This window comes from Capsicum annuum, chromosome 9, assembly GCF_002878395.1.
Source record: "Capsicum annuum cultivar UCD-10X-F1 chromosome 9, UCD10Xv1.1, whole genome shotgun sequence".
Lineage (NCBI taxonomy): Eukaryota > Viridiplantae > Streptophyta > Magnoliopsida > Solanales > Solanaceae > Capsicum > Capsicum annuum.
This window is the reverse complement of record NC_061119.1, coordinates 3,569,112-3,580,825: the sequence shown is the minus strand read 5'-3', so window position 1 is coordinate 3,580,825 and position 11,714 is coordinate 3,569,112. Positions and strand designations below refer to the sequence as shown.

The 11,714-nt window shown below is 33.1% G+C and overlaps 2 protein-coding genes across 2 annotated transcripts; both read right to left on the bottom strand.

Annotated features, from left to right (window-relative positions):
- Positions 1-231: 231 nt before the first annotated feature.
- Positions 232-1,669, bottom strand: LOC124887380. Its single transcript, XM_047396993.1, has 2 exons — positions 1,593-1,669; positions 232-970 (listed from the first exon to the last, which is right to left on the bottom strand). Exons 1-2 carry the CDS (start codon positions 1,667-1,669, stop codon positions 232-234), a joined length of 816 nt encoding a protein of 271 aa, XP_047252949.1.
- Positions 1,670-6,335: 4,666 nt separating this feature from the next.
- Positions 6,336-11,304, bottom strand: LOC107843153 (probable 2-oxoglutarate-dependent dioxygenase SLC1). Its single transcript, XM_016687347.2, has 4 exons — positions 10,886-11,304; positions 9,918-10,165; positions 8,150-8,510; positions 6,336-6,941 (listed from the first exon to the last, which is right to left on the bottom strand). The coding sequence occupies exons 1-4, from the start codon at positions 11,135-11,137 to the stop codon at positions 6,696-6,698; spliced, it is 1,107 nt and encodes a 368-aa protein (XP_016542833.1). The 5' UTR covers positions 11,138-11,304; the 3' UTR covers positions 6,336-6,695.
- Positions 11,305-11,714: the final 410 nt, after the last annotated feature.

The following is an 11,714-nucleotide window of genomic DNA, read 5'->3' as shown; positions in this document are numbered from 1 at the left end:
CTGAAGCTAAAAAAAAGCCCATTTATGATTTGATTCCCATTCTACACGTGGTTCTTTTGTGTCCGAATTTCTTGCATATTGAACACCTATTCCTCCTTTTGGACTTGAATGTCTCACCGACGTCATTATTGTATTTGACTTTCTTCCTTCCGAGTTTGGGATCGTACGAGGGTGGAGAAATTTTGGTGTCTAACAATTCCTGTGGCACAGTCCATTCAGCCTCCGGAGGGACTACGTTAATTGCTTTCGAGTATCGAGGAGGTAACTTTCAGCTTTACAAACTGGCGAAGAGTAGTCGTAGATGGAGTTACCATAATCTTTGCCATCGCCGTACTTTTCTCGCAAAGCTGCCATCGCGTGTTGGCACAACATTTTCACCAAGTCATATTTCTGACAAGAACAGCTCCTTTCCAAGAGATTGACCTTGGCAGTAACGCCGTTGCCGAACACTGTATACTCGTCAAGAACCCCATTTGGATTACCCACATACAAGGAATCGGTCGCACTCTTATTATCCCTTAGGATCCTCTCCGCAGAAGGCACAAATATATTCTCTTTACCACCGATAAATGCATGTCGCTCCCTAAACTTTTCTCTAAATTTTTTAACAATTGAATTGAATATGTATAACACGGGGTACTCCCATTCATCCATCAAAATTGAGTTGAGTGACTCGGCGATGTTTGTGGTCATCACGTCGTACCTATTGCCTGTAAAGTGTGCTCTACTCCATTTTTCAAAATCAAGCACATTTTCAAAGACATGAGCTGCCTCGGGGCATTTACTCTTCAATTCCACAAAATTATCGCTAAACACATCAAAGGAATAAGCCTTTGTCGTGGTGTAGAATAGATAAAGATGTTCTCTACAGTGTTGATTTACGCGAAGATTTTCAACGAGGTGCCTCATGCAAAGTCCGTGATGTGCACGACTGTATACATGGGAGAAGGCATTGGTGATGCTAATGTGCCTGTCGGAGATGACGCATAGATCTAGTTTATCTTCTATGATAGACTTCAGCTTCTGGAAGAAAAAGGTCCAAGAAGCATCGTTCTCTTTATCGATGACACAAAAGGCAATCGGAAATATATGATTTTCGGTGTCCTGTGCAACAGTGCTCAACAGAACGCCCCCGTAATTGCCATACAAATGTGTGCCATCGACGACAATTACCTTTCTCATGTGGGCATATCCTCGTATGCAAGCTCCGAATGCTAAGAAGTAGTAAACGAACGATCCATCCATCCGGTTTACCATGATAGAGTAAGAAGACCCGGGATTCAATAACTTCACCATGTGGGAAAAAGCCAGTAAGCAAGCATATCCGTGCTCTGGTGTCCCGCGAATGATGTTCTTCGCAATTACACTTTTTTTTCCAACACATCCAATAGCTTGCGTTGCAACGCAACTCCTTAAATACAATTATTTGAATTTTTCTTTTGCTTGGACCCTTACCATCCCAAAAAAGATTTACGCATACTGAAGCAATCAATTCGGATGAGACTTTTTTATGCTTGCGGGTGGATTTTTTAACACCGCACGTGTGCATCCCGACATACTTGTATATGCAAAATTTGTCCGAGGTGTCATACTTTTTTGCCCGCAACAGCCAGCCACAACCACGAGATAAGCATTGCGCCTTTATCAATTTCATGCAGCTCTTCTCCATATAATAATCAAAAGACTGCCTCGCTGCTGCTGCGTCTATTGCATTTTCAGCTCTTTTTTATCGGCGAATATTTGACCATAACAGAAATTAGTTGCGTCGGTGAAGGAGTGTCCTGCTTGTGATTTCGTTTCACGGTCTTCTTCATCATCTTGCCAGTCCGATGAAAAGTCTTTCATATGCAGAGAATAATCTTCCATATTAATTGTATCATCAACATCGTTCTCATAATCATTCAAATCGTCGTCGATCAAATCATCGTCGACTGGCAGGCGCCGCGGTGGGGGTGCTGATGAATTCAGCGGTCCTTCAAAGGACCTCTCAACCACATTTATCCTCAAAATTGGCCTAAAGCTATCTACATCAGCATCCATTATGTACGTCAGCACACGTACATCGCTATTTATGATCATAGGATTCACCTTTTCCCTCGAATGCATTACATAACTAATCACCACATCGCTCGGCGCGCAATCTAGATCCCCGCTCTGCATTACGCTTGCAATAAATTCATCGTACGAACTGTTGCGGCGAACAGGAATGAAAATTGTCACCTTGGTAAATGATCTCCATTTTCAACATTTCGAAGTCTCCACCCATTCTCCCATGAAATCACCAGAAACCAGAACAAATTCTGCAATAGACATCCTAGAATTAAGCTTCGGTCGATGGTAGATTATGCTTATGGTCTATGTCGTGTTGTATGCACGATCGATGACTGGCGAGAACGGGTCAATGACTGCGCAGATTTCCGTACAAATACTTGAAATTACAAATATTGTTTGTAATCAATGATTGTTGGGTTTATGGAATAAAGAAATGAACTTGGAGTCGCCTGAGCTGTTGTAATGCACTGTCTAAAGTGGTTTTGAGTAATGTGAGTGATTTAAAGCTCTTTAACAATGGTGGAAAGTGTGTTTAAGAAGATAGGAAACAAATGGGGTAACAATGGATGCAATGGACAAGCTTATGATGTTTGTGGACTAATTTACAGCTGATCGCCGGAAAATAACACCGAAAAAGTTGTCAGAATCGAAGCTTTTTGGTGGGGAAAATAATCACTTTCTATTTTTAGCTTTTGAAATTATTTTTTTTTAATATTTTTGGAAACCTAGATATTATTTTTATATATATAGTGGTGGATGATGGAGTTGATTGAAGTGTATTATTAGAAACTTGTGGGTGAATTTATTAAGTTGGAAGTATTGAGTTAAAGTGAATTATTATAAAGGTTGGGGCTGAAATTGTTAAGTTGGAAAAGTTGGTGGTGAGGTGGAATTAAGTGGGTATTTGACAAAATAGTTTGGATAAAGAGTTTTTTTGGCATAAATACTCATTAAAGTTGGAGATACTATATTGACGTATCATTATTTTATTAATGAATTTAGAAATAGCCAAGAACTGTTTACGTTAACTGGGTGCAATAATCCGATATTTTTCGGAAACAATATTGTCTACCCATTGGGAGATAAAGGGAATTTGGGAATACTAAGAACCAAAGAAAATTCTGCAGAGACACCAACCTGGGAATTTTATGGGAAGCCCTTTTTGCCTCGAAAACAAAATTTAATTCGAAATATTTACACGGCAGAAGACGTCTATAATGGAGGAATATTAGCTGTGTTTCTAACTCACGACGAAGGTAAAGTTGAGGTTTGGAGGTACCAGATGAATGGAACGGCACTCGAGAGGGAACAAATAACAAGTTTGGACAATAAAACATTGTTCGTGAGCTATGGAGGGTCGTATTTGAAACCATGCGTTGCGCGAGGTTTAGGAAACAAGATATATTTCCCGATGTTTCATGACAACGACAAGGGCGTTTTCTATTGTTTGGGGACTCGCAAATACTACTCTTTCGATTACTCTCTAAAGCGCGTTTTTTCAAGTTCGAATTACTACAACTTGGCCCAACCAAGATGCTGCATTTGGATTGAACAATAAAATGTGAGCCAACTATTTTTGTCCTTCTTTATGTTTTATTTTATGCAGTTGTTTGGGAGTAATACTTGTTCCTATTTATTTGAAAAATTATATTTTATATATAAGGTCATTGGTTTTTAGTGTGTATATATAATTAATTAATATCGCACCTTTTCTTGTCACCAAGATTTAAAGACGAGTTTAATTTATAGAGTGGTAATTAGATCTATTATTATTATGTATGAGTGGTGGAGTACTGTTGGGAAGTCAAAAGCTCTCACGTTCAGTAGTTGAAAGTTGTATGAGCTAGAATGTTGTGATGAATGTGTGGACATATACTAAAAGAAATTAATAGATTTGTAATGAGGATATCTCGGACAAGATGAGAGCGACTTTGGTGAAGGATAAGATACGAAAAGTTAAACTGAGATAATTCAAGTCTGTGAAGCAGAGATGTCTCAATGCCTCAGTATGAAAGTGTGAGATACTGTCTATGATTGGTCTCAACTCTCAAGAGACAAATATTTACTAACAAAGTATTGATGAGAGTTGATTAGACAACGTACGATTGAATGATGTGCAATGTCTCTAAATGAAGCAAAATACAACGAACATGTGTGATGGCTTTCAAATACATTCATGTTGATCCTAATTGAATGTATATCTAAACATAATTTTTATAATTAATTTCAAATATAAAGATGTGTGATGGCTTGATACCAAAAAGTAAATATAATCACTAATTATAATGTTTTTCTTAGGTTTAAAATGGAGAGTTCTCTATTCGAAGCTTCTTGGTCAGTCTTTTGCTATGTGAACATAACACAAAAACAAGAAAACTATTTTTTAAATTTTAAAATAAAATACAAGAAGATCATAATTGCAACGTCAAATATTCATATACTAATTATTATGCATCATATATACATGGCTATGTAATATTTGTACAATACAAAATTACAAATACACGTTATATTGTTTACGCTAAAATTGATACACACAATTAATTCGTAGGGTCAAGAAGTATGTATTATGGTTTAACTTCGTTCTAGATCATTCGATTTCTGCGTACGATACACCCTTGTGGTGGTGCCCTTTTTCAAATACCGTGCATAGCGATAGCTTTAGTGCACCGAATTATCTTTTTTTTTTTTTTTTTTTGGTTATTAATTGATAATGAAATCGAATTGAGTATGAGATAAATAAGCTTGCAACCCAAGATAACATTGGCTAATATTTCTGCACAATTCAGATTTGCACGAACTCGTCCTTGCACCTGAGCAGCCTGACACTCTTGTCTCTTATTTATCCTTCAGTCGTGTTAATTCAGCATGACGCTTGTTGATTATATTTAGTTGATTTAATGAAGTTTTATTCGAATAGTTCATTTTATTTATATTGTATATAATTTTGTGTATGAACTTTTTGGATCATGCATGAAAGATTAAAATTATAATTTTTTACCGATGAACGGTTAAATAAGATATGACATAATTATAATTTATCAAAAATCTAACCTTGAATAGGAGATTGTGAAGGACACGTCTCCAAATCAAGCAAAATACAATGAACATGTGTGATGGCTTTCAAAATATATTCATGTTGATCCTAATTAAATATCTAAACATGATTTTAAAATCTAAAGAAGTTTGATGGCTTATACCAAAATATATATATATATAAAATCACCATTATAATGTTTTTCTTGCGTTTAAATGGAAAGTTCTATTCGAAGCTTCTTGGTCATTCTTTTGCTATGTGAACATAACACAAAAACAAGAAAACTATTTTAAAAGTTAAAAAAATACAACAAAAAAAAAAAAAGGGCAAAAACATTTCAAACCAACATTATATATTTATATATAAATAATAGATAAACGTTCACTTTAATTTAACTTCAGCTGACATTTATACTCTTTAATTTTAGATGTACACAAGCAGACACTAGAACATGTATAAAATTGAACAATTAGACATGTGCATTCTATACTGCATTCTACATGGCCAATTTGCATCTTACATGTATTATGTCACATCGTATGTATATATCGAATTGTCAACTTTATACAAATCTATATGCCTATTTGTGGACAACCAAAGTTGAAAAGTACAAATATAGTCGAGACCAAATTAGAAGACTTGTTTATCTATTATGCCTATACATTATATACATAGTTATGCAATATTTATACTCCTATAATACAAATACATTACGTCAGCCGGAAAAAAATTGTTGCACAATATTTTTTTTGTTGGTGCAAACGATAGTTATATTAATATATATAGATCAACGTCTACAGAAAAATAACTTGCGGCAAGTACTTCTCTATTTTTCATCAGATGTCTCGAGTTCAGTCCATAAATATGAAAGCGCCATTCATAGAGAGCTCTTTACCTCTCAATGCGAGGCTGTTCAAAAAGTGTTTAATTTCTTTGTTCTTTTTCTTTCTTTCTTTCTTTTGATTAAGAAAGAAATACGTTTGATTAAGGGTGAAAAATATATCGAAGAATTCCATCCACTGATCAAAAATATTTTTTTCTTTTGTGTTTAATTATTATTAGACTCTCGAATTCAAGATATTTAATTAAGGGTGGAACATATATCGAAGAATTTAATCTATTTCTCCATATCGCTACCATTGATTAATAAACTTTAAATTATATGAATCTAAAGAAATAAAGTAATAATTTTTTTCCTTATTTTTTCCTAAAAAAATTGAAATAGATTCCTTGGAAAAGAAATGAATTGGAAGAAGCTAATAAAAGTTGTATATACATTTATAATAATCTCAATACAACTATGTCATTAACTTGATGTGAACTATATGCCAAACCAATAATTTCTAATAATAATTTATCCAACCAATCCAAAAAATTAAAAATACTACTACTAATGGAAAAAGTTAAAATACACAAAACTTGTCCAAATTCCTTTTTAGTCTCTTCTTTCACTACTAGAAATTCACTATTTTTAAAATTCTTCATCAAACTAGTATTGACGAATGAATCACTGATGAAAAAAAGACTGAGCAACTGTCATATGTAGTGGCTGATGAACCGCTTCTTTTTCCTCAACGAAGATTCAGACAAAATCGAACTATTTTTTTCATGTTAACTTCCTTGTCTCAAGAAAGCTTTTATTGGTGGAATCACAAGATTTTATATACTCAAGAAATGCAGCAAAATCTGTGTCTCTGTAAAGTATTGGATTTTTTTCACTAATTAATTTAGGTGATGGTTTTATTATGCTATTGAATGGAAGACTATGCAAAGAAGCCACTGAAATTCTTGACTTCAAAGAATTTACAAGAACTCTATGTAACACACTTTTGTACTTCCCATTGCTAAATATCTGCAAAAAAAAATTTAAAAATTATGTAAAAAACAATGAAAATAAAAGAAAAATAACTTTGTTTGAGTTAATAGTTTAGTGTATGTGATAGTTACTCCATTCATTTCATTTTATGTCTTAATTTGACTGATCACGAAATTAAGGGATGTATTCTCTCTAATCTAAAATAATTGAGATGTTTTAAGCTTGAGCGCATGAATTATGAAATTCTTTTACTCCTAAAAATTAATAGAAGTTATACTAAAATATCCTTAATTATGATTTTATTTTTAAGTTGTTATCATTTAATTTGTACCTTGAATTAGGAATATCTACATCAAGGGCAAATTTGAGAGAAAACAATAAATACCTCTTGATTTTATGAAACTTCAATTATTTTGGACCAATTGTTAGAGACTAAAACATTAATTATTTCGGATCGACAGAAGTAATTAGAAAGAATTTTGAATTTTATAGTCTTAAAATAAAAATGACTAACATATCCAAAAGTCCACTGAATCTTGTGATCTTAAATATGTCACGTGGAATGTTGAAATCAAAACATTACTAAAAAATATTATCGGTATTTTTAAAATCTCAAACCCATAATTTCAACGACAATGAGTTTAGCTACAAGAACCTAGCTAGCTCTAAAGTCGAAACTTATAAAATTCAAATTCAGAATCACAAGTTTTTTTTACTGTAAGTTAGTGCATAAAAGTTAGAGAGTAAAGCATTCAGTATCCCTTAAACTATAACCAAATTTGCTACGACACACTCCAACTTCAAAAGGTCCTATTACCTTCTGAACTAAGTTTTAACGTATTTTTGTCAACCCTTTTAGCCGATGTGACACCTTTTATCAACCTTTTAGCTGATGTGGACCCCTATTTTATGTAATAAATGTGTCATGTCGGCACAAAAGGATTGACAAAAATACACTCCAGCTTCAAAAGGTCCTATTACCCCCTGAACTACGTTTTAGCATATTTTTATCAACTTTTTTAACTGATGTGACATCTTTTATCAACCTTTTTAGTTGATGTGAACTCTCATTTTATATAATAAAGGTATTACATCAGCACAAAAGAGTGATAAGAATACACTAAAATTAAGTTAAGAGGGGATAATAGGACCTGTAAAGTCAAAATATGTCGTAGCAACTTTAATTATAATTCGAAGGTCAATGGATACTTCTTTCAAAGTCAAACTCAGAAAATATCTCGTACCTCGAGGTGGTCACCAACATTGACCACAAAAGAACCAGGGATAGGTTGAATAGTGACCCAATCACCATTAAACTTCACTTGTAAACCTTCAACTTCATCTTGAAGAAGTAAAGTGAGGAATCCATAATCAGAATGAGGAGGCATTCCAAGTGTCAAATTAGGATTAGGACAAGGTGGATAAAAATTGATAGCCATTAGTTGGCTTCCATCTTCAAATTCTTTTAATATTTCTTCAACATCATCATTTTGTTGTTGTGTCTTGTTTTTTGTTGTAACATTAATGCCAAGACTTTCTAGGATGGCTTCCACTAACTTTATAAACAAGATTTTTGTCTCTTTTGAGTATGCAATTGCCATTTCCCTGTATAAAATCAAATACAAAATGTTAAAAGAATGATATAATCTTCTTTTTTATTACAGAAAAAATGCATTGTTTCCATCCTAAAATATACACGAAATTATTGAGACACATCCAAATTTTAGGAGGGTCTTATTACCCCTGAATTAATTAAAACTATATTTTTGGCAACTTTAGTACCTACGTGACACATATGTGTGCCTACGCGACACATCACTGTGTTGATCCACTGATGTGCCACCTAGGTACTAAGGTTGTCAAAAATACGGTATTAATTAATTCAAAGGGTAATAGGACCCTCCGAAAGTTCGAATATGTTTTAGCAATTTCGTATATAATTCAGGATGGAAACAACGCATTTTTCATATATAATTATAATGATTATGACCCCTATGATATATATAATTATACTATTACATCATGAACAAATATATATGTGTGTTGTTAAGGTTAGTAATTGTGGCCCTTTGCTTACAACCATGCAAGAAGAAAATATAATGGAGAAATTAAAAGAGGATTATATCCGGTGCACGAAGTATTTTGCGATTATACAGGATTCAAGAGAAGGTTGCACTCTAGCAGTTGTTATGCAAGTATATAGCCTATTTTGATGCGAAATGTTAAAAGTTGACTATGCGACTTGAGCACATGACCTATAGATTATACAGAGACAAATTTATCATTGCTCCAGGACTTCTACTTATATGTTTATATATATTAAAAAGGAGAAAAATCAGTGCATGAAGCATTCCGCGATTACGAAAGGCTTCGAGGAAAGGTTGTATATATATCCTAGAGAGACGTGTTATGTAGACAGTCTATCTAGACACAAACATCAATGACTGATTCCATTACTCAAACTCACAACCTAGCTATATGTCACACGAAGATTATTTTATTGTTTTTCTGAGGGCTTCGAGGAAAGGTTGTACCCAAGAGAGACTTGTTATATAGGCAGCCTATCTAGACATAGACATCAACGACTGATGACTGATTCCATTACTTAAACTCACAACCTATAGGTCATACGAAGATTATTTTACTGTTGTTCTAGTACTCCAACTCAATTTATAAACATTAGTAGTATAAACTAAAGAATAAAGTATCTAATGCCTTCGAACTATGATCAAATTTGCTAGGACACACTTCAACTTTATGGGATCCTATTAACCCCCTCAGTAAATTTTAGCGTATCTATATAAATCTTTTTAGCTAACGTGAAACCTTTGATGTGGATCTCATTTTATGTAATAAAGATTCCACGTCAGCACAAAAGGGTGATAAAAATGTGCTAAAATTGAACTCAGGAGATAATAATACCCCTGTAAAGTTAGAGTGTGTCGTAGCAACGTTGACCATAATTTGAGTACTGGATGCTTATCTCTAAACTAAAAGAATTTTTCTTCTTACCTAAAATCAGAGGGAGAAGAAGGCCAATGAGGAAGAACATCATGAAGAGGTTCACAAACCAACTTAAGAAAGTCCCTCCAACAAAAGACACCATCATTTGTTTGATTGAAACTTGTCCCATATCTAACTGGTGTTGTCATGTCTGTTGTCATGTACTTTTCTCTTTCTACTAATGGTAGATCAAAAAACTTTCCTCCAACATCCACCATGCTTCTTATTACCTCTTCTGGTATTCCATGGTTTACCAACTGCATGACAACATTAAATCAACTTCAAAATGTACATATAAACCTATGAGCATTAACTCATTATTAAGTCATAAACAGCCAATTATCATATTGTAAATATTGTGTAGGTTCAATTTCATAGTAATTAGGATATCCAAAAACAATATATTTTCTACATGTGAAGGTGTTTCACTTGATTGACATGAAGTTTAAAAAGAATACTCATGGTCTAAAACATGTCACAAGAAGCAGATCCAAGATTTAAAGTTTGTTGGTGCCACTATCTTTTACAGAGTAAAGCATCTAGTATCTAATAAATGGGTCATATCAACACAAAAAGATAACAAAAATATACTAAAATTGAGTTCAGGGAGATAAACTAAATTTTAGCATATTTTAATTTTGTCATTCTTTTTAACTGATGTAGCACCTTTTGCCCGCCTTTTTAGCTGACGTGGCACCGTTGATGTTGACCCTATTTTATCTAATAAAGATGTCACATCAGCACAAAAGAGTAATAAAAATATGTTAAAATTGAATTCAGGGAGACAATAAGACCCCTGTGAAGTTGAACTATGTGTATCAATTTTGATACATAGTTCGAAGGGTTATTGGATACTTATCTCTTTTTTTATATATAAAGCATACCTACCACTACCAAATAAAAAGGTAAACTAAAAAAGAAAGTATGTCGCAAGACAGATGAAATATAATTTTCCTTTCATAGGAATATTATTTTACCTGAAAAAATCCATAGTTTTCACAAGCATAGGACAGTGAATCAAGAACTTGAACTCTATTAGGACCATGTAGTTGAGAAAAATCTATGATGGGCAATGACATTTTTGGCTTTCCATTAATAGTATAAGAAGAATTTGGTCTTTCTGAAATTGGAAAAATGTATTTCTTTGGAACTCTTTGAATTCCACTTTCATGCAAATACTTCACACCTTTATGATAATCTTCAACTGATTTTGCCAATGCTGGAGACATTTTTTTTTTTTTTTTTGTAAAATTTGAAAAAAAAAATATATAAAGAAGATAAATATTTGGTACGTATATGTGTAGTATGTGAACTATAGAAATTGAAAAGGCGATGGTGGGAATTAAGAAAATAAGTGTAATTATATAGAGGGGGAAAAAATCAAGAAACACACAGAGTCTAGTTTCCAAAACCAGCTTTGGTTTTTTTAAAAAAAGTAAAATAAATAATAAAATAATCTTGAATTCCAAGTGTTGGTTTTTGATTTGATAAAGTGAAACCATTGACATATATGTAGAAGTGTTGACCCTATTGGGGAGCACAAATGTCGAGTCAATTTGCACACATCTCAATTAATTTTACGAGATATATGCACACATCTCAAATATAGATCCATGACTTAAATTAAATAAAAAGTCAACTCAACTTTATGCAAGAAAATTAAAAAGAAATATCAAAGTGTTATTTTGGTATTTGAACATATGACATAAGCATAATTTTTTAACCATTTTGCCAATAAACCAAAATTTTCTTTTAACCTTATATTAAGAGGATTCAATTGTTTATATATAACACCTTAAAGAAGCT

Excerpts from the sequence above, each read along its gene's own strand:
- LOC124887380 (XM_047396993.1), bottom strand. The coding sequence starts at position 1,669 with ATGGAGAAGAGCTGCATGAAATTGATAAAGGCGCAATGCTTATCTCGT. Across the intron at positions 971-1,592 it reads TGGCTGTTGCGGGCAAAAAA|GCACATTAGCATCACCAATG; the intron begins GTATGACACCTC and ends CATCTCCGACAG.
- LOC107843153 (XM_016687347.2), bottom strand. The coding sequence starts at position 11,137 with ATGTCTCCAGCATTGGCAAAATCAGTTGAAGATTATCATAAAGGTGTG. Across the intron at positions 8,511-9,917 it reads TCTTCTCCCTCTGATTTTAG|GGAAATGGCAATTGCATACT; the intron begins GTAAGAAGAAAA and ends GATTTTATACAG. Across the intron at positions 6,942-8,149 it reads ATGTTGGTGACCACCTCGAG|ATATTTAGCAATGGGAAGTA; the intron begins GTACGAGATATT and ends TTTTTTTTGCAG.